The 23,910-nt window shown below is 44.0% G+C and overlaps 1 protein-coding gene across 2 annotated transcripts in view; it reads right to left on the bottom strand.

Moving 5' to 3' along the window:
• Positions 1 to 23,910, bottom strand: part of ccdc85ca (coiled-coil domain containing 85C, a) — a 262,047-nt gene that overhangs the window by 13,818 nt on the left and 224,319 nt on the right. For both annotated transcript variants that reach the window (XM_043697135.2, XM_043697133.2), the window contains exon 3: positions 21,292 to 21,405. In XM_043697135.2, coding sequence (XP_043553070.2) covers positions 21,292 to 21,405 — 114 coding nt within the window. The remainder of the gene's footprint in view (positions 1 to 21,291; positions 21,406 to 23,910) is intronic.

The following is a 23,910-nucleotide window of genomic DNA, read 5'->3' as shown; positions in this document are numbered from 1 at the left end:
TTTTAACAGTGATTTAAACAAATGTCAGGAGTTCAAATAGTCTAAACAGTCTTGAAGCTATAGCTGGAATTACGCACCACAGCAGAATTATTTATTAAAGGACTCCATTCAGGACATTAGTCAGAATATAGTGAGAAATACACTGTGAGATTTTAACGCATTAAAAATCCACCCACTTGCAGTTAAAAATCAGCCCTGTATAGAAGGTACACCACCAAAATAGGCCTTAACCATTAAGTTCACTGTGTTGCCATTTACCCTGCATCTTAGGACCTGTGCTTAGAAATGAGGTTTCTACATGTTGCTCTCTGGACCATTGTTACCTTACAAACTGAGCTACATATACATATAAGTGCTCATTGTCTGTCCCAATTAACTCTTACCTCTCTCATTTGGCAGACGTAAACTGTGTATTTAGGAAGTGGGTTTCTCTGTCCTGCTGCAATGGCATTTTTTCCTTCTTTGAGCACCTCACTATCTTCCCAATCCCCTTAAAATCCACATTTCCTTCCATCTTCCAATTCAGATCCCAAATTCCTTCAAGATATTCTGATTTTTATAATCCCCATCTCAATTTGTCCTTGTCCTTCTGAAACATCTCCCACTATACCAGCTCTCCTACCCATATTCACCACTCCTTCAAACTTGCCATATCATTTGGCCTATTCGATCCAATGGTCTCAACCAATGACAAGACCATCTTCAACCTTTTGCTTGTATCTTTAGCCACTCACATCCTCCTCGTCAAAAGAAACCCATTTCCAATTGCAAATCTTTCTTATCTGTCTCTGGAAACAACTCTCTCCTAAAATACATACAAGAACAACTTGCATTTATATATCACCTTTAAAATGCTTAAGTGCACTAATGTGCTTCAAGTGGATATAATCAGATGAAATTTGATATTAATACATTTAAAGACAGGTGTCCAAAAGCTTGGTGGAAAATCTGTGTTTTAAAGAGCATCGTAAAGGAGGAGAGGGAAGTAAAGAGGAGGAGAGGTTTAAGAAGGGAATTTCAGGGCTGAGGTACTAGATAGCTAAAGGTATGGCTGAAGTTGGTGGAGTAACTAAAATTCAAAGAGGCTAGAATCAAAGATACAACTGCAATTTCAAACTGCCAACGAATTCACCTTTGTATTTCCATCCACTTAAATACTTCTACGGCTGTTGATCTGTGCCATAACCTTGCTCCCTGCAAACCCTTTGCTCTCTCTACATTCTCAAGATTCCTTTGGCATACAAACAAGGGAACATAGGAACCAAAGTAGGCCACTTAGCCCAGTGAGCAGCTATGGCAGCGCCCCTATCTCTACATCCTTGACTTTGGCCTTCCTGGCATATACTGGTTTAGCCATTCACCACCAGTGTATTAAACAATGTTGGGCTGCACTCTCCACAATCAATGGTACCCACCCCTCCAAGGTTTGATCAGATATCTGATTCCTTTCCTCTACTAAATAAAAACTTGCATTTATATATTCATAACATCAGAACACCCCAAAGCACTTGTACAGCTAATAAACTATTTCATTACGAAGGCACTGTTCAAGTGTAGGAAACATGACATCTCATTTCTGCATGTCAAGTTCCCACAAACTACAATGTGTTTGAAATTAAGAATCCTTGCATTTATTTCAGGGATGTTAATTCAGATATAAATTTTGGCACTCAGAACTATGTATTTTCTTATTAATTCACAGAATGTGGGCACCATTGGCTCTGCCAGCATTTATTGCCCAACGGGCAATTATGAGTCAACCACATTACTATGGGTCTGGAGACATATGTAGGTCAGATCAGGTAAGAGTGGCAGTTTCCTTTCCTAAAGGACATCAGTGAATCAGATGGATTTTTCACACCAATCAACAATGGTTTCATGGCCATCATTAGATTCTTAATTCCAGAGTTTCATTAAATTCAAGTTTGACTGTGGTGTGATTTGAACCCAGATCTCCACAACAATACCTGGGTGCCTGGATTACTAGTCAGTAATAATATCTCTAGACCATCACTTCCCTGTGTAGTTCAACATAAGTTCTCATATGCACACTAATGACATCAAGTTTCATCTTACCACCACCTCTAAACTGCCCTGCTGTGCGTTGAAAATAAAGCATGTTTTGAAGATTTTTGACTCATTATCTTAAAGCGATTGCTTAGTGTAGTTATTAGCACACTCAGTATTTTCAGAAAGTGTTGTCCAATTGTAAAATCATATCTAATTGTAGTCATTTTGTTCTGGGTTTTTTATGCTGTTTGAATATGGTTTGTATTCTGCTGGCATAGGCTTGCCAGATGAGGTATAAATTCATACACAATGATCCATTCCCTGCAGGCAAAAGGAATATGTTCAACACTTGCACCAGTTTTGAGTTATCCAGGATCTTGGCTCACTAGTGATTGCCATGGAAGAAGTAACAGGCAATTTCTCAGTCAGTCACAGACGATTTGCTCACCATTCAGCTTCCATTTCCCCTGCAGTTAGAATTGCTTGAAATTCAGCATTCTTGCATTTGCCCTGATGAGTAAAAAATGGAAAGCTTTGCAGGATGTCTTTCTTTCGGCAATTATCTTACGATATTCTTGTGATGCCAAGTGGATAGTTTTTCAACATTTGAGACACTATTATCACAGATGCTGTTGCTTTAACAATGTTCACCGAATAAGTCAAAGCAAGGATTTTAGTTTCCTGAGATCTGTAGTAAAAAATACGCTAAATCTAAAAGGGGCAGCAAAGGGGGTGTGGCAATTCGTAAAATGTGTTGGCGGATCACTTTGTCAGACCAGTGAACTGAGAAGAGTGGAACAAGACAACCTCTGATCTACACTGTTACAATTTTTTCAAATTAATGAGTGGTTTAAATTTAGCCTGTGGTTTTCAGGATGTTAAAGCTGGAAACTGTACAAGATAATAATAAGTGGCAGTCTTGGTTCAGTTGTAGAGCTCTTGCCTGTCAGTCATAAGGTTGAAAGTTATAAGCTCCCCTGCAAGATTTGAACGTATGACCTTGCGTAACATTTTGCTGCAATACTGAAACAGCATTGCACTGTCAGGGTGCTGTCTTTTAGATGATGTGTTAAGCTAAAACTGTCTATCTTCTCGGTTGGATGTAGATGACCCCGTGGTACTACTCAAAGCAGAGAAGGGAGTTCACCTCGACTCCTGACCAAAATTTCTCTGTCAATCCATAGAACCCAAAGCAGATTAACTGTTTGTTTCACAGGCTCTTCCTCTCATCCCTTCCCTTCCCTCCAGCAAAGACAGTAGGGTTCCTATTGTACTCGGCAAAAGTGAAGACTGCAGATGCTGGAAACCAGAATTTAGAAAAGCACAGCAGGTTAGGCAGCATCCGAGAAGCAGGAAAATCGATGTTTCAGGCAAAAGCCCATCATCAGGAATTGAGGCAGGCAGTCTCCAGGGGGAGAGATAGATAAATGGCGCGGGGGAGGGGGGGAGTGGCTGGGAGAAGGTAGCAAAGAGTACAATAGGTGAATGGGAGTGGGGATGGAGGTGATAGGTCAGAGGGGAGGGTTCAGGAGATTGGTGGGAAGGGAGATTGCCAGGTAGGACAGGTCATGAGGACAGTGCTGAGCTGAAAGGTTGGAACTGAGGTAAGGTGTGGGGAAGGGAAATTAGGAAACTGGTGACGTCCACATTGATGCCCTGGGCTTCAAGTGTTCCGAGGTGGAAGATGAGGCATTCTTCCTCCAGGCGAAAGTGAGGTCTGCAGATGCTGGAGATCAAAGTTGAAACTTTATTGCTGGAACAGCACAGCAGGTCAGGCAGCATCCAGGGAACAGGAGATGCTGCCTGACCTGCTGTGCTGTTCCAGCAATAAAGTTTCAACAACATTCTTCCTCCAGGCGTCGGGTAGTGAGGGAGCGGTGGTGGAGGAGGCCCAGGACCTCCATGTCCTCGGCAGAGTGGGAGGGGGAGTTGAAATGTTGGACCACAGGGCGGTGTGGTTGATTGGTGTCCTGGAGATGTTCCCTAAAGCGTTCTGCTAGGAGGCGTCCAGTCTCCCCAATGTAGAGGAGACCACACCAGGAGCAACGGATACAATAAATTACTTTGGTGGATGTGCAGGTAAAACTGTGGAAGGCTCCTTTGGGGCCTTGGATGGAGGTGAGGGAGGAGGTGTGGGTGCAGGTTTTGCAATTCCTGCTGTGGCAGGGGAGGGTGCCAGGATGGGAGGGTGGTTTGTTGGGGGGCGTGGACCTGACTAGGTAGTCACGGAGGGAATGGTCTTTGCAGAAAGTGGTGGGGAGGGAAATATATCCCTGGTGGTGGGGTCCGTTTGGAGGTGGCGGAAATGTCGGTGGATGATATGGTTAATGCGAAGGTTGGTAGGGTGAAAGGTGAGGACCAAGGGGGTTCTGTCCTTGTTACGGTTGGAGGCATGGGGCTTGAGGGTGGAGATGCGGGATGTGGATAAAATGCGTGAGAAGGGAAATTGTGATCTCTAAAGAAGGAGGCCATCTGGTGTGTTCTATGGTGGAACTGGTCCCCCTGGGAGCAGATACGGCAGAGGCGGAGGAATTGGGAATATGGGATGGCATTTTTGCAGGAGGTAGGGTGGGAAGAGGTGTAATCCAGGTAGCTGTGGGAGTCGATGGGCTTGTAAAAAATGTTAGTGTCAAGTCGGTCATCATTAATGGAGATGGAGAGGTCCAGGAAGGGGAGAGTGGTGTCAGAGATGGTCCAGGTGAATTTATGGTCGGGGTGGAATGTGTTGAAATTGACGAACTGCTCAACCTCCTCGCAGGAGCACGATGTAGCGCCGGTGCAGTTATCAATGTAGCAGAGGAAGAGTGGGGAGTGGTGCCGGTGTAACTATGGAAGATGGACTGTTCCACGTAGCCGACAAACAGACAGGCATAGCTGGGGCCCATACGGGTGGCCATGGCTACCCCTTTGGTCTGGAGGAAGTGGAAGGATTTGAAGGAGAAAGTGTTCAGGGTGAGGACCAGTTCAGCCAAATGGATGAGAGTGTCGGTGGAAGGATACTGTTGGGGACGTCGGGAGAGGAAGAAATGGAGGCCCTAGTTATGGCGGATGGAGGTGTAGAGGGATTGGATGTCCATGGTGAAGATGAGGCGTTGGTGGCCGGGAAAATGGAAGTCTTGGAGAAAGAGGAGGGCATGGATGGTGTCTCAAAAGTATGTGGGGAGTTCCTGAACTGGGAGGATAACGGTATCAAGGTAGGTAGAGATGAGTTAGGTTGGGCAGGAGCAGGCTGATACAATGGGTTGGCCGGGGTGGTCAGGCTTGTGGATCTTGGGAAGGAGGTAGAACCGGGCAGTGCGGGGTTCCCGGACTATGAGGTTGGAAGCTGTAGATGGGAGATCTCCTGAGGTGATGAGGTTCTGTATAGTCTGTGAGATGATGGTTTGGTGATGGGGGGTGGGGTCATGGTCGAGGGGGCAGTAGGAAGAGGTATCTTCGAGGTGGCGTCTGGCTTCAGCGGTGTAGAGGTCACTGCGCCAGACTACCACTGCACCCCCTTTATCCGCTGGTTTGATGGTGAGGTTGGGATTGGAGCAGAGGGAGCATAATGCAAGATGTGGAACACTGGGAACGTTTTAGCTCTCTGGAGTCAATTTCAACAGTTTTAGATGAAGTTGAGGCTTCCTCCTTCTTCGCTGGTTTTGCTCATTCTTTTAGTCCTCTCCTTTCCACGCTGTCTCGGCAGAACTTTCTGTGCATCTGCCATTCACACCTCCTCTAGACATCTTTTTTAATTGTACTTTACATCATGGAAATTTTGGTCATTTAATCTTTCCCACTTTCTGTCTTTTCAGAGACCTTCCTTCCACATTCCTTCCCAACATTCCACATCCACTTATTACTTGCTCCTAATCCATCACACTGTTAATTTCTCAAAGCTGTTACGGATGGGTCAATGACCTGAAAGGCTCACTCTGTTTCTTCTGCCAGTGATGCTGGCAGAGCCGCTATGCTATTCCAGCATTTTCTGTTTTTAATGATTAGTTATTTGCCTCATACGTCTTTGGAGGACTTTGTATTTCACAAGCTGTCTATAAAACAACTGACTGCACTTCAGTTTGTGAAGCATTTTGAAGTATCCTGAAGATGCAGAAGCCAAGGTTAGATTTTCTTTTCTATTCTGTTAAATTGGTCAAATCGCTCTTCTCAATTAAGATGTATCTAAAGCCAAATAAAATTCCCTTCATGTGAGCACAGTTCAAGACGGCTCTGCTGATACACTTTTACCTTTCAGTTTTATACCACACTATTAATAGATTCCTCTTTCCTTTTCCTCCAACCCACAGTTTCTCTCAGCCGTCAACCCTTTCCCGTCCTCCTCCGACACAGGTTTCATATCTGAAAATATTCCACTTTCATGTGCGGCTGCACATGGAGACAACCCTATTAACTGTGAAATCAGAAGAAAGGGACAGCTAGCCTCCTGTCAGGAGAGTGTCTGCTTCCTGCTGGAATAATCTGTGTTTGTTCACCGTGTACACTGGCCACTGCTCAATCTCTAGCACTAGTTCTAATCAAGCAAAGGAAAATATTATTACCCAGGCTATAAAATGGGTCAGTCGGAGCAGATGACCCAGAGTGCATTTGCCTACACTTCTCACATTTCCAACGCATTCTGCTCATTAGCATTAAAGCAACAAACCCCTGCCAATAACAGCAGGTTGGGAAACCTGCTCAGTTGTGTAGATGGGACACATCTATTTCCTTGTGTTGAACCTGCCCTGAAACTTTGCACCGCACTTGCTAACTTTTCGAATACAAGCACTTAAATAAAGGAAATGCATTAAATGAGTGCCACTCACCTTGTTTTGGAACTTAAGCACATTCCGGAAGAATGATTTTTTGTCTTACAAATAAAAGTCATGAAAATTCAGCTGCTTGCATTTTAAATGCATTTCATAGAATTCCTACAATGTGGAATTAGGTCATTTCGCCCATCAAGTCCATAACGACCTTCTGAAGAGCATCCCACTGGGATTCACCCCTGCAATCCTGCATTTCCCATGGCTAAGCCACCTACTAGCCTGCACATTGCTGGACACTATGGGCAATTTAACATGGCCAATCCTCCAAACTTGCACATTTTTGACTGCGGGCGGAAACCAAAGCACCCGAGGAAATCCAAACAGACAGAGGAAGAATGTGCAGACTCCACACAGACTGTTGCCTGAGGATGGAATTGAACCCTGGTCCCTGGCACTGTGAGGCAGCAGTACAAACCACTGAGTCACTGTGCTGTCCCATTTGACTGGAACATGGGCAATTGGGCTAATTTTTAAAAGAGTAATTAATTATAACTTTGTGGCAAGACCAGCTACTGACCGGATGAACCCACTGAATCACTGTGGGTTGCTGGGTGTCAACCACACAAACTTCCTGGAAAGAAGAGGCCTGCACTGTCTGCTAAATTGCTGACTTCTAAAGTTGTTGACTTTTGCTCAGTAATAACCCTTCTGCTCAGAGTCAGACCCAGAATGAAGGTGTGAGCACCCACTCTCGGTCGACACTCCACTGAATAAAGATGATTGTGATCATACTTTCAGATGAGATGGTAACAGAGGATGGATGTTAAAGGTACCCCAGCACTATCTCAAAGAAGAATCCTGTTCAACATTTACCCTTCAACCAACACCTTAAACAGACTAACCAGTCATGATCGCACTGCAGCTGGGGAACCTTGCTGTGTCCATTGACTATCACGCTTCCTATTACTAGTGACCACATTATCCATTCTAAAACACTTCAGGACATACTGAGCTCATGGAACCTGTTATATAATTGCGAGTTTGTCTTTTCCAAGTTGAATGCACTCAGCAGGTCAACACCACAAACCAGGGTAACAAGGGCTGACAGCTACACACTAGATTAATATAAAATTGTCTCCTACTGTCATATTCAGAGCTATCAAGTATTTGAGCGGAACACACATCCCCTCTAATATTGTTGCCCATCACTCATATTTGGTGGTTTTAATTGGGGTGGGATTTCCTAGCCCTGAACAAATCCACTGCTGATTTCACAGCGACCAGTTAAATGAACCTATTTTGATCCTTGGAGTTTGGACTGCTGTGCAACAGCGTGGAGTAGGGGCATCATGTTTAAATGTTCTTTAACAAGAAAATGCAATATTGCCAGTCGACACTAGGGTGCATGGGATGGCAGGGTTAGAGTTCAGATTTAAAGCTTGAAATCCTGAGCTAACATAATGCTTCCTAGCATCACAAAGCTGATAACAATCTTCACCCAGCAAGAGTAGGCAATGGAAACTCCTGCATGTATTCTGTATGCATTCCTGAAATTTTATTTTAAGTAACTGGAGATTTCAATACAGCATGATTTGGGCTTTATCAGTAAATTGTGGCTTGCTCCCTAGTAGTTTGGGAATATGCAGATTGAAGAGGAATAAAAGGTGCATTCACATGGCACCATTCACGATCACTGGATGTCTGCAAGTACCTTACAACTGGTGAGGTAAGTTTCAAATGTAGCCACCATTTAGGGAACGAGGCAACCAATCTGGCAACAGCAAACCCCTCCCAAACAGCAAGATGATACCAATTAAATAATCTGGTTTTGCCATGTTAATGGAGGGATAAATACTGGGCAGGACAGCAAGGATGGCTCCCCCACTCTTCTCTGAAATATTGCCATTGAATTGTTTTTACATCCACATCCGACAGAAGTTGAGGCTCTCCATTTAACATATCATGTGGATTGAAAGACAGCACCTTCAACAGTGTTGCACTTCCTCACTGCTGCACTAAAGGGCTGGGTGAGATTTCTGTGTTCAAATCCTGGAGTAGGAATTAAACTCATACTTTACAGGACTTAGGACAGGCGTAGGCTATTTGATCTTTCAACGCTGGCCTGGTTATGGTCTCAATGCTGTGTTCCTGTCTATTCCCCAAAATGCTAGATTCCCTTGGTTTTCAAAACCTACCTAACTCAGTACTGAATAAGTTCAAGGCACTATTTCCTGAGGAAGCCAAAAGGAAAGAAAATCATCATCTCTCTTAAAAGGGAGACTACATATTCTTCAACTGTGTACTCTGGCACTAGTCTCCACCACAAGAGGACACATGTTTTCCTGTATTGATCCTATCAAGTTGCGTCACAATCTTCTGACTCAGAGTGCTACAATTGTGCCACAGCTGACGCACTGTATTTAAAATGCCATTCATTTTATTTATTTACTCCTCTTAAGATGTGAAGGCATTGTTTAATACAAAAGCATTTCATTACAGTCAGAAGCAAAGCCACAATTGCATTAGATTTGCGAGGCTTGAGTCTGGGAGAGAAAAACAGAAATTGCTGGAAAAAAACTCAGCAGGCCTGGCAGCGCCCATAGAGAGAAATCAGGGTTAATGTTTTGAGTTCTTCAGAAGGTTGAGTTTTTTCAGCAATTTCTGTTTTTGTCTCCCAGACTCAAACCTCGGAAAATTGTGGCTTTACTTCTGACTGTAATGAAATGCTGGAAAAACTCAGAAATTTCTGAAGAACCCAAAACACTAACTCTGATTTCTCTCGAAAGATGCTACCAGATCTGCTTTGTTTTTTTTAGCAATTTCTGTTTTTGTTTCTGACTTCCAGCTTCCGCAGTTCTTTTGGTTTTGGAATTAGTATTAATCTGGGAGAAACCATCCTGAAGCCTGGAACCTGTGGCTGAAAATGGACATCTCTTAATAACTAGTTCAGAAGTACCACCAAAACAAGTCAAGAAACAAAATTCTTTTCTATACTCAAACAGGGATAAACTGTTCTTCACAAATATAATAATATTCTTGCACTGGCACAGGAAACGTGTCTCTGAAGATGTTAGCACATAGTATAGGATCTTCAATGACTTATGATGCCAAGCTCTGTCACTGACTCATGCTTAAACCTAATGAATTTCCACACCCAATCTTGCGATCTTTGCCCTACACAGAAGGTCAAGAAGAGGAATTGATTTTTCTCTTTTCTAATCAGTCGTGCAGAATGCGATGAGCACAAGACAGTTCAAACCTGTAAATTCAGTAAAGTAAAACCACTGGGTTTCAGTGACATGATTAGTTTCCCTACAGTATGGAATTGAGGTTGGGTGGGGGGAGGGGAAATGAGGAAACTGGTGAAGTCCACATTGATGCCCTGGGGTTGAAGTGTTCCGAGGCGGAAGATGAGGCGTTCTTCCTCCAGGCGTCGGGTGGTGAGACAGCGGTGGTGGAGGTGGCCCAGGACCTGTATGTCCTCGGCAGAGTGGGAGGGGGAGTTGAAATGTTGGGCCACGGGGCAGTGGAGTTGATTGGTGCGGGTGTCCCGGAGATGTTCCTTGACACGCTCTGCGAGGAGGCATCAAGTCTCCCCAATGTAGAGGAAACCGCTTCAGGAGCAACGGATACAATAAATGATATTGGTGGATGTGCAGGTGCCTTTCAGGCATAAGTCCTATCCCAGACAAGGGTCCCTAATTTGTTATGATTCTGGAGGGAATTCTTCACCCCAGCATGAAAGACTACGCTCCCAGGTGAAGAGGGATGAACTAAATCCCTTTCTTAATCCATGCCCTCTCTCGGTTACTCAGAACATGGTTCATTTTTTAAAAAATCCCTTACCTCGTGGACACCTTTTTCCAATCCAAATGACTTTACATTTTAAAATGATCTACTTTAACCAGGCTTTCTTGAATGAACAAAACGGTGAGTTTATTAGCCACTAAACAGAATAGCCACTAAAGAGAATAATGTGACACAGACACAGGTTAAAAATGTTAATTGAACAGAAAGAGTTTAAAAGATTTAGTAATCAGCTTCTGCGAACATTAAGGCCATAGAGTTGGATATTACTGATAAAATTAAGGCCAGAGACAGATAGAGTTTTAATTAGTAAGGGAATTAAGGGTTATGGGGAAAGGTCAGGAAAGTGGAGTTGAGGAATATGAGATCAGCCATGATGTCATTGAAGTGCAGTGTAGACTCGATGGGCTGAATGGCCTACTTCTGCTGCACCTTAAGGCCTTACAACAATCCAGGTTGTTTTGAAAAGCATCTTTCATTTTTAAGGGTTGACATTTGAAGGTCTCCTTTTCAGGTGTGACATTCCTCGCAGTTGACGACTGAACTTTCATCTGCCATCACCTTTTGGCTATGTGTCTTCATTTAAATAATGCATGTTGTAAATTAAAAGTTTGAGATGTCTGTAAGTAATCCGAGGTTATGATTTGTTGTTATGCCACCATCCGCGTCATCCCGCAACTATCTACAGCCATGGCCATCATTGCTCTGGTTACAAGAAGCAAGCTCAGGAGGGATGGCAGCCTTGCTGGTGTGGATGGACTAGCCTCTCACCAGCTTTATCTGGTGGGCTGTTTCACATGAGTGCCCTTGGTATACTGTTCCCAGCCTAGCACAAAGCTTTATCAGAAAATGTGACGAGATTCAGTCTGGAAATACTTTCCAAGGTGGTGTTTGAGGTTTCAATATGAATGAAACCACTTCACTGTTCTCCAAGTTCGCGGGCTTGGTTTCCAGTGTGTACATGTTTCAAAGGAAGGAGCACTTGTCTCATGGGATGGCACAGTGGCTCAGTGGCTATCTCTGCTGCCTCACAGCACCAGGGACTGGGTTTGATTCCCGCCTAGGGTGACTGTCTGTGTGGAGTTTGCACATCCTCCCCGTGTCTGTGTGGGTTTCCTCTGGGTGCTCTGGTTTCCACCCACAATCTAGAGATGTGCAGGTCAGGTGGATTGGCAATGCTAAATTGCCAATAGTGTTAGGTGCATTAGTCAGGGGTAAATAAAGGGTCTGGAAATGGGTCTGGGTGGGCTACTCTTTGGAGTGTTGGTGTGGACTTGTTGGGCCGAAAGGCCTGTTTCCATACTGTAAGGCCCGGTGACCCTTCGTTAAAAAAAAAGTTTTTATGCAGAAAGTAGGATGAGGGGAGGGAATTCTGAGGAAGGGCCACCCGGACCTGAAACATTCACTCTGATTTCTCTTCAAAGAAGCTGCCAGCGATGCTGAGCTTTTCCAGCCAGATCAGCTCAGATTTTTGTTGCAACCTGAAACGCGCTGCCTGAAAAAAACCATCAGGCTCTGAGGAAAGGACAGAGGAGTGGAAAGAGCAGATAGAAATTCTAGGAGAGTTCCAGAAGAAAGTATTATTCTTGGGAGTGTTGCCATGAAATGGAAGCATTGTGAGAACAGCACACGATTTTGAGACATCCTCACCCTCCTTAATCATGTAGTAGTCTGTTCACCCTCATTCTCATGAGGCTGTCATTGCCATGACACCCAATTATAATGCAATGTGTTTGCAATAAGGAAGCCATACTATAACTGCATAGTGTTTTTGGTAAGTTTATATAGGAGGTGCTGTGTGCAGTTCGATGTCCCCATATTTAAAGGAGAGATATACATTCCTAGGAGCTGGTAGAATAAATGTTCATCAGATTGATCTCTCGGATGACAGAGTTGCTCTACAATGGTTTGTCGAGTAAATTAGGTCTGAACTCCTAACCCTTTGGAGTTTTGAAGAATAGACCAGTGAAAGGAAGGTGTTGGTACAGCTTCAAGAAAATAATTGCCCCATTTGACAGCAAGATATTTCAGTAAAGCATGATTCGGTGTGCACCATATGTCTGTGCCAATGCATCAACACACCCAATGCCTCCACCAGCTGCCATTAGTCTACCCATATGGCCACATGTCAGCAGTAACTCTGCACACTGTCTGAGTGATCAATTAGTGCACAATACCCATGCAATCATACACAAGGCTGTAGTTGGAGGTTGCATTTTCATCTCTGCCATTAAGCATAGCTCATCAGTCTGGCTCAGCCCTGACCCAGTTCATACTGAAATAGAAACCAAAAGTGCTGGAGAAACTTGGCAGGTCTGGCAGCATCTGTGACTAGAGAAACAGAGAATATTTTGAGTCTTGGGTTCTGGTGAAATCAGTTATGATTTTAAGTTAGTACTTACAAAAATTATCTGTTTCTCTCTCCACAGATCCTGCCAGACCAGACAGGTTTCTCTTACACTTTGCTTTTATTTCAACATTTACAGTACTTTCTTTGCATTTTATACCGAACCAGTAAATGGAAAGTAGATTAAAACAAGGGATGTTCAATGTTGTGTGTAAAAATCATGTTAGCAATATTGCCTTCAATCCAATCTTCCCACAAATTAAGACCGCTCCCTTATTCAAATCTCTGGAGAATATATTCTTCATTTCATCTCCCAGTTAAAATTACTGAAAAGCCAATGATAGATCCCGTTGCCACAGGCAACTAAAGAAGACCAAATTGTATCTCCACCGCCTGTTCCACATGCCCCTCCCCAAACACACACACATAGACATACACACATAGACACACACAGACAGAGACACACACACACACACACATAGACACACACACACACAGACAGAGACAGAGACACACACACACAAGCTGAGGAAAGGACAGAAGTTGAAAGGTGCACAAATCTGTCTTCAGCATGTTGGAGAAGAGATAGTGGACATTTACAACTGTTATGTTGGGTGATACCAAGAATGTTGATGTTCACAATTGGGCATTGATTCTTGGCTTTGCAGGTAAGCTAAAATTCTTTTGGCCTGCATCCTTTCCTTGCTGATCAGCTTTCAGCACTCAGAGACAGAGAGTCTCTGTTCTTTCCAATGGATGAGCAGGGGTGCCTAGTGTCTATCCTCAACATTTACAATGTGACATTTACAGCGCTTTGGTCCACACTTGCACCTTTGCCTTTTGAAATCTCTCTCTTTCAAGTTGCCTTGTCAACACAAAAGGTATAGCATTCCAGGGGTTCACACAGTAGTAACTTACAATCATAACTGAATTCCACTTTTACAAGTAACATTAACAGCCAGGCTTTGCAGGCTTTGTCTTACAGGAAAACATCTTGACCAAAAATTAATTATGTCTAAGTATTTCAAGATTCAGAATCATAGAATCCCTACCATGCAGGAAGAGGCCATTCAGCCCCTCGAGTCTGCACTGACTCTCTGAAGAGCATCCACTCAGACCCCTATCACCATAATCCCAAATATACCATGGCGAAGCCACCTGTATCCCCCTGAATACTATGTGGCAATTTAACATGGCCGATCCACCTTTATCCTGTACGTCTTTGAACTGCAAAAGGAATTTAGAGTAGTTGGAGGAAGCCCACACAGACATGGGCAGAATGTGCAAATTCCACACAGTCACCCAAGGCTGGAATCAAACCCGGGATCCAGGTTCTGTGAGGCAACAGTGCTAGCCCCAGAGCCACCGTAGCACCCTTAATCTTATGAATCCATCATCACAGCACACTCCTTTTGTGTTTTAATTACAGATTTTCAGCATTCTTGGTATTTGCTTTTTCTAATATCTCCTTGTGTGGTCAGTATCCAATTTCATTTAATTACACTTCTATGAAGGGAGATCTCTCCTTAAGATGTTTTATTACATTAGAAGCAAACTGGCACCATGGGAGCCATGACTGTTTAGTAACAAAGTATGTCCAAACATTTCTGGGGCTCTGTTCCTCCTTCTTAATTGCAGCAGAATGGAACATTTGCCCTTATGCTAATGACTCTAAGCCTGGGATTTGGATATCTGGGGTTCAACAATTGGCCTGGCCCAATTTGCCCTCCCGAGATGCAGCTGCCTCTTGCCACTCTATCTGGACTTCAGAAACATTGAGGTGATCTAATTGAAACATATAAAACACTTCGTGTGCTTCATAGGTTGGATACTGGGAATCTGTATCCATTGACTGGGGAGTCGAAAACTCCAGGTCATAGTTTCTGGATGAGGGATCAAGCAGAAGTGGGCAGGAAGACAGTAGAGGTGCCCTTGTGGCCTATCCCCTCTCAAGCATGATACTGTTGAGGGGTGGGGTGCCTCATAAGGGAAAGCATCAGCAGCATCCAGATCAGTAGCACCACGGCTCGCATTGTTGTACAGCAGGGAGGGTCAAAGCGTAAGAGAGTGGTAGGAACTCAAGCCAGACTCCAGGAATGCCAAGTGTATCTCAGCACGGGCACAGGATATACTGAAAGGCGAGCAACCAGAGATTGTGGTCCATATTGGTACTAACAGCATAAGCAGAAAGAGAGATGAGGTCCTGCAAAGGGAGTTAGATAAGAAGGATATTTAAGGTTGTAATCTCGGGATTACTCCCCGAATCATGTGCTAGTGGGGCCAAAAGTAAGGGGGGTTTAGATCAGAGTGATGCTGGTAAAGCACAGCAGGTCAGGCAGCATCCGAGGAGCAGGAAAATCTATGTTTCGGGCAAAAGCCCTTCATTAAAAGCCCGGGCCAAAAGTAAGATAATACGGTTGAATGTGTGGCTAAAGAGCTGGCATAGGAGAGTGGGCGTCAGATATCTGGCCCATTGGGATCTATTCCAGGGCAGGAAGGACCTGTACAAGAAGGACAGGTTGCACTTAAAATGGAGGGGCACCAATACCCTGTTAGGGAGGTTTACTAAGGTCACTTGGGTGGGTTTAAACTAGTGTGGCAGAGGGGTGGGAAGCAGAGTAGTAGGCCAGCATGTAGAGTGATTGAGAATGTAAAGGTTAAATCAAGTATGTCTAATAGGAAGAACAGGCAGGACTGATGGTCTGAAGTGTATTTATTTTAATGCAAGATAAGATAGATGAGCTGAGAGCCTGGATTAGTACATGGGATTTCAATGTGGCAGCCATTCTCTCCAACCTCTGAATGAGAGATGGATAGGACTGGCAGGGTTCAGATGTTTTAGGTGTGATAGAGAGGAGTGTAAAAGGGCTGGGGAGTTGTGTGACTGATTAAGGAGAATGTCATAGTCGCACTAAGCAAAAACATCTTGGAGGGCTCACCCAGCGAGGCCATATAGATAGAACTCAGAAATATGAAATGAGCAATCACTATTTTGAGGTTATGCTATAGGCTTCCCAATAGCCAGCAGGAGATAGAGTAAGCAGATCATGGAAAGATTAAATACAACCGGGGTTTCTCTCGTGGGTGATTTTAACTTCCCTAATATTGACTGGGATTCCTTCAGTGTCAGGGACTTAGATGGGACAGAATGTGTTAGGTGCATCCAGGAGGGTTTCTTGAAACAATTTGCAGATTGTACAACTAGGGAAGGGGCCATACTAGAACCTTGTACTGGAGAATGAACTAGGCCAGGTGATCAAAGGTTCGATGGAGGAGCATTTTGCCAGATCTTAATTCTGCTAGATTGAAAATTGTTATGGATAAGGAGAAGATTGGTCCTCGGGTGAAAGTGCTAAATTGGAAGCAAGTACCAGAGAGGAACTGGAGAATTAGATTGGGCGTGGCTGTTTGAGGGTAAATGCACATCTGACATGTGGGAGTCTTTTAAAGGCCAGTTGATCAGAGTTCAGGACCAGCATGTTCCTGTGAGGATGAAAGGTAAGGATGGTAAGATCCAGGAACTTTGGATGACAAAAGACATTGAAAGTTTAGTCAAAAATGGAAGCATATGTAAGATTTTGGAAAGTGAAATCAGATAAGGTCCCTGAGGAACATAAGGAAGCAGGAAAGAACTCAGACATGGAATTAGGAGGGCTAAAGGTGTCCATGAAATATCCTTGGCAAGTAGGAGTAAGGAGAATTCCAAAGCATTTTATACATATATTAGGAGCAAGAGAGTAGCTCAGGAAAAGGTAGGTCCACTCAAGGACAAAGGAGGGAATTTAAGCATGGAGCGAGAGGAAGTGTGTGAGGTCCTTAACAACTAGTTTGTCTCAGTATTCACCATAGAGAAGGACATGAATGATAGTAAGATTAGAGAGGGGTATATTGATATTCTAGGAAATGTTGATATGAAGAAGGAGGTTGGGTGTCTTGAAATTCATTAAGGTAGGTAAGTGCCCAGGGCCTGATGGGATCTATCCCAGGATACTGAAGGAGGGAAGACAGGAGATTTCTAGAGCCTTGACAAGGATCTTATATCCTCTTTAGCCACAGACAAGGCCCCAGAACACTGAGAATTAGCTTGTGTTCCTTTGTTCAAGAATGGCAACAGGGGAATAATGCAGGAAATTGTTGACTGGTGAGCTTTACATAATTGATAGGGACATTATTGGAGAAGATTCTTAGGGACAGGATTTACTCGCATTTGAAAAAGAATGGAGTTGTTAGGGACAATCAGCATGGCTTTGTGGAAGGGTCTTGTCTCATAAATTTGATTGAGCTTTTTCAGGAAGTAATGAAGATGATTGATAAGTGTAGGGCTATGGATATTGTCTAAATGAACTTTACATAGTAGGCTGGTCCAGAAGATTAAGTAACATGTATCCATGGTGAGCTGGTAAGTTGAATACAAAGTTGGCTTGGTCTTGGAGACAGAGGGTAGTTGTGGGAAGGCGTTTTGTCTGACTGGAGGCCTGTGAACAGTTGTGTTCCCTAAGAATCAGTGATGTGACCCCTATATAAAAGAATTGATGAAAATATAGATGGTCTGTTTAGTAAGTTTGCAGGCAACTTAAAAACTGGTGGAGTTATGGTTAGTGAGGAAGGTTTCAAAAGATACAGCAGGATACAGATCAGTTGGAAACTGGGCAGACAAATGTCAGAATAAGTTTAATCTGGACAAGAGTGAGGTGATGCTTTTTGAGAGGTCAAATGCAACAAGAAAGTCTATGGTAAACGGCCAGACCCGTAGGACCACTGATCGACAGAGGAATCGTGGTGTGCAAGTTCACAGCTCCCTGAAAGTGGCAACATAGGTGGATAAGGTGGTAAAGAAGGCATATGGTTCACTTACCATAATCAGTCGAGGCACCGAGTATAAATGTTGGCAAGTCATGTTCTAGCTGTATAATACCTTATTTAGGCCACATTTGGAATACTGTGGGCAGTCCTGGTCACCACACTACAAGAAGGAACTGGAGGCTTTGGAGAGGGTGCAAAGGGGTTTATAGGATGTTGCCTGAATTGGAGTGGTTGGACAGATTTTGATTGTTTTTGCTAGAGCGAGAGTCGGAGGATGAGGGATGACCTGATACAAGTATATCAAATTATGAAGGCACGGATTGTGTGGATAGTCAGAATCTTTTCTCCCCAGGGTGAAAATGTCACATACTAGGGGGCATCGGTTTAAAGTGAGAGGGGTCAAGTGTAAAGGAGATGTGTGGGGCAAGTATTTTATTTTAGGGTAGTTAGTGCCTGGAACTGCCAGGGGAAGTGGTAGAAACAGATATGTTAGCAACATTGAAAAGATATTGAGACAGACAGGTGAACCGGCAGGAATAGAGTAATATGAACCATGGGCAGGCAGTTGGGATTAGTTTAGAATAACATCACGGTTAGTACAGACATGGTGAGCTGAAAAGCCTGTTCCTGTGCGATACCATTCCAGGTTCTATGCTATAACAGGAAGACTTCAAGCTGAGGCCATTTGCTTACTTAGAGTGAGGGAGTAAAAACTTAAGAACCATTATGTCCACCAGGGCATTCCTCTGCATCTCTTCAACAAAGGTTAGTGCTATTGGGAAGATTAAAATATGGATATACATCTTAGTGAAGACAGCGCTTACAACTTGAGCAGAAAGTGTGGTCGGATTTGCTAATCTTGTCGCTTTTGTCTGTTCCTTGCTGTTTTGTTTGTTGCAGAGCCTCTGGTAATTAGAAGTTACTGAAATTCATTATCCTTGGAGAAAACTAAACTCATTTGAAAGCCCCCACATCAGCTCTAAATGCAGAGCGTCAGGAAACATAGTCCAGGACTGAAGCCTTACCTATGAGAGCAATGTTGGGCTAAGATAGTGTTAGGTTTCACATGTAAATGTCAGAGTAGCATACGGAGTCAGATGGCTATAGATTTATGACCCACTGCAGAGAGAGTTAAACACAAACTTCAGTCCAACAATGCAGCATTCCCTCAGTAGTGCACAGGACTATGGGAGGTGCTGTCTTTTGGATGTGACAAAAGCCCTGTTTGACCCCCTCAGTAGATGGGAAAGGCTTCACACCGCTATTTTTAAACAGTTCGGGGATCAAAATGATTAAAACAGATTATCTGGGTATTTCAACACTGCTGTCTGTGGGAGCTTCCTGTTCACAAATGAGCTATTGCCATTTGTGCATTACCACAGTGAATATACTTCAAAAAAAGTAATCCATTAGCGGGAAAGCGCTTTGTGATTTGGGAAAGGCACCACACAAAAGCAACTCCTTCTTTAAAAAAAATGCAATCACGATATTCATTATTTCACGATGGAATCAATTTCAGGAACGAGGGGCTGTAGCAACAGCTCTTCAATCAAAGCAGTTACAACTTACAATCCCCTCTAACACAGCCAGGATGATCTAATAGTCCTCGGTGTAACAATATGAAACAGCAAAACAGGGCAGCCTGAAAGTGGTTTTCTTTCTTTTCCTTTTACACGGTCTATGTTCAGAGTATGCTGCACAAAAGCAAATAACATGCTCATTCCAAATTCCAATATACTCCAACTAAATCCCTCTGAGCACATCCAGTTTGTTGCTGCTTCGAGATCCCAGCTGGCATCTATCACCCTGGATTTTGCTGCCAATTATACAAAAAGCAACGCACTTAACTCCACGTATACCAGCCTTAAATGAATATGAATGGTCTAATTTAGACAAATAACCTTGCGGTTATCACAGATTCACAAACCCTTGTGTCATTATTCATGCCACTGTTGAGCCACATAGGTTATTAGTGATGAAACTGTGTCTGTATGAGTGCAATTAGGTTCAGAATAATGCTGTGCTTGATAGGATTATGTATTTCTCATTGCAATCGTGCGTAAAGGACACAGCTTAATGAGCCCAGACCTGTGGAAAAACAATTGAAAACCTGGCCTCGAGAGCTCTGCTGTTCAAATTATCCACTTGGCTGAAGATTTTGTTGGAGATTCATCGAGCTCTCACTCGATATTGTTTTCTCATGTTTCGTTAGCTGCAATAATCTTTTAATACATACAAACTTTGTCGATTGTTTTTGCCAGCATGCAACTGGAGGGCACTCTGGCTAAGCCAGTGCTCTAACAGATTCCCCTTTCTGTCACTATAAATTACCAAACACTTTGAGTGCTTTTCAATCTATCATACACTGTCACTAAGTGCCAGAGTGATCATGTACACACAGTCCCAGAGCACAGTGGGAATCGTGCATGCACTGTCCCAGAGCACAGTGGGGATCATGCACACATTGTCATAGAGCACAGTGGGGATCGTGCACGCACTGTTACAGAGCACAGTGGGGATTGTGGGCACACAAGCCCAGAGCACAGTGGGAGAATCAAACACATATTGTCCCAGAGCACAGTGGGGATCACGCACACACTGTCCCAGTGCACAGTGGGAATCACGCACACACTGTCCCAGTGCACAGTGGGGATCACGCACACACTGTCCCAGAATACCGCTATGATCAGACACACTGTCCCAGAGCACAGTGGGGATCATTCAGATGCTGTCCCAAAGCACAGTGATGATCACACACACACTGTTCCAGAGCACATTGGGGATCATGCAAACACTGTTCCATAGCACTGTGATGATCAAGCATACACTGTACCAGAGCACAGTGGAGATCATGCACACACTATCCCAGAGCATAGTGGGAATCATGCACACATTGTCCCAGAGCACAGTGGAGATCACACACACACTGTCCCAGAGCATAGTGGGAATCATGCACACACTGTCCCAGAGCACAGTGGAAATCATGCACACACTGTCCCAGAGCATAGTGGGAATCATGCACACACTGTCCCAGTGCACAGTGGTGATCACACATACATTGTTCCAGAGCACAGTGGGGATGACGCATACACTGTCCCAGAGCATAGTGGTGATCATGTGCACACTGGCCCAGAGCACAGTGGGGATCACATACACACTGTCCTAGAGCACAGAGGGGATCATGTGCACACTATACCAAAACGCAATGATGATCATGTGCACACCGGCCCAGATCACAGAAATAACCACAAACACACTGTCCCATAGCACAGCAGGGGTCACGTGTATCCTGTCCAAGAGCACCAGGGTGATCACGTGCACACAGTTTCAGAGCACAGTGATGATCATGCGCACACTGTCCCAGAGCACAGTGGGGATTACATACACACTGTTCCAGAACAGAGTGGGGATCATGCGCACATTGTCCCAGACCTTAATGGCGTTAAGGACACTTTCATACAGTTAAGACTCTGATCACTGGTCTAACGTGAAGTTGGTGCAGAACAAGGAAGTAAGTTTCATATTTGACCTGGGATTGCAGCAAAGATCAATTACAACCCCCATTTGAACATTACTCACGTTTTGTGTAGGTTCCTGAAATGATGGTGGCAGTGGTGACGAATGCTGCGAGTCTGACTTGTTTTGCATTGGGTAAGGCTTACGGCCTACTTTCAGATCACTGGTGCTTGACTGCTGTAAGGAGAAAAAGAATATCTTCAGTAGATAGAATAGACTTCCTATACAGGCTACTAGGCACATAAAATTGGCTGAGTGAGTGATAGGTAACACAGGGTAATGGATTAGTAACTATTCTTGTGGGCTGGAGTAAGGTTGGCAGTGGAGTTCTCCAAGGATCAGCCTTGGGATCCTTGTTTTTCTGATAAATAATCCAGGTCTCAGTGGCAGAGGACAATTTCAAAGTTTACAGGCAACACAAAACTTGGGAGGATTGTGAGGAGGACAGTGTAACATTTCAGGCAGATATTGGCAAGTTGGTGGAGTTGGTGGATAGGGGTGGCAATTAAGTTCAAAACACAGAAATGTGAGGTGATATGCTATAGAGTCATAGAGATATACAGCATGGAAACAGACCCTTTGGTCCAACCTGTCCATGCCGACCAGATATCCCAACCCAATCTAGTCCCACCTGCCAGCACCCGGCCCATATCCCTCCAAACCCTTCCTAGTCATATACCCATCCAAATGCCTCTTAAATGTTGCAACTGTACCAGCCTCCACCACTTCTTCTGGCAGCTCATTCCATACACGTACTTGCCTCCCTATCACCCTGAGCTTTGATTTTTCTATCATACTGATAGACTCCCAACCCTCTCCCTCCCTCCCTAAGCTCAAGCCTGTCCAAAACTCCGCTGCCTTTTCCTTCTGTGGCACAAAGAATTTGGAGTGACAGTATAAAATAAAGAGTACTATTCTAAAGGGGGTACAGGAGCTGAGAGACTGGGTGGAAATATACAATAAGTCATTAAAGGCAGCAGGAGAGGTTGAGTGTCTGATTAATAAAACGCACAGTATGCTAGGCTTCATTCATTGGGGTATAAAATAAGTGAGCACGGATGTTATGAACTTATATCAGAAACTGGTTAGACTCCAGGGCTGTGCTGTGGACAGTTCTGGGCATCATACTTTAGGAAGGACATGAATGCAATGCAGAGAATGTAGAAGAGGCATTTGAGAATAGTTCCAGGGTTAAGACACTTCAATTGAGAGGAAAGACTGGAGCAGTTGGGACTGGTCTCTTAGAGAGGTGAAGGCAGAGGGGAGATTTGATACAAGTTTTCAAAACCTTGAAGGATCTGAACAGATTGGATCAGAAACTATTACTGTTCATAAAAAGATCGAGAAGTAAAAGACATGATTTTGAAGTACTGTGTAAAAGAAGCAAATACAAGGTGGAAAAAGAGACCTTTTTTGATGGGCTGAATGGCCTACTCCTATCCCTATGTTCTTAGCACAAATCAGATTATCTCATACCATTTACTGGCAGAGGAGGTTGGTTCCACAGATGTCAGTGTTGGGCACTTACAGCAGGCCACCCAAATGTGCATGTGTAGTGCCACTGATGGGGAAGGAGCAGGGTGGAACAATGTTTGGATTGGGGCAGTTAGATCCCAGGCTCTGAATTCACTTTGAACATTTTAAAATTCCCTATGTTATTGCTCCTAAGCTTCTGATGCATCACCAAGACATCTCAGGTACTATGATGGCATGGGCAGTGAACGTGCCCCCTGCAGTTGTGGTGGCAGCATACATGATCTATCCCAATAGGTTTTGGTTATAGAGATTGGACAAAGGGCAGCAGGAGCTGGCAAATAAAAGCATGGGACCTTTTAAATGTATATATTGGTCTTTGAATGGGTTTTTAAATGGGTCTTTAGTAATTTCAAAGGAAAATACAGTGGGGGAATATCTGAGGAGGGGGAGACCTTTCAGCCTCTGAAGTTCATTCTGCATTGGACTACTTCTCGCTTGTTGTGTTGTCTGATTTGTCAGAGCAGCATAATGCTCTCGTGTGTTATGACCAGATTTATAATGTCGCTAAAATGACAGGAATTGCCTGTTAAACGTGATAATGTTGTTGATGTTCCTTTAACACAGACGTTACTCTCTGCAATAATCCTGCTTTTGAAGTTACCAAAAGGTAGGAAAGAAAGTTTGTATTTGCTTGGCACCTTTAATAATCTGACCTCTCCAGACAACTATGTATCTGTGAGGTTTAATCACTGCTTAATCACCACAAAGGGCCACGTGACAATGTCCAGATAATCTGTTATGAGCAATACTGATCATGGGATAGATGTTGGTTGATACACTGGTGAAAGTTTCCCTGCTGTTCTTCAAATAGTTAAGCAGCAGGCTGGAAGAACAAAACAAGCCAAGCAGCATCATGAGGTGCACAAGTCGATGTTTCAGGTGTAACCCTTCTTCAGGACTGGGGGTTGGTGTGGGGGGAGCTGCAGATAAAGACAGTGGTGGAGGGTGGGGATAGGTGGAGACAGGTACAGCGCATGATCTGGTTGGTCAATGGGAGGAATGAATCTGGTTGGTGGCAGGGAGCAGTGGAAGGGACACCACCCTGTCCCTGCCACCCCCGTTATCTGTAGCTCCCCCCACACCAACCCCCAGTCCTGAAGAAGGGTTACACCTGAAACATTGACTTGTGCACCTCATGATGCTGCT

Source organism: Chiloscyllium plagiosum, unplaced genomic scaffold, assembly GCF_037043375.1.
Source record: "Chiloscyllium plagiosum isolate Xiang-an unplaced genomic scaffold, Cpla_swu_hap1 HiC_scaffold_8, whole genome shotgun sequence".
NCBI classification, from domain to species: Eukaryota; Metazoa; Chordata; class Chondrichthyes; order Orectolobiformes; family Hemiscylliidae; genus Chiloscyllium; species Chiloscyllium plagiosum.
The sequence above is the reverse complement of the archived record's forward strand: the minus strand, read 5'-3'. Positions and strand labels throughout refer to the sequence as shown.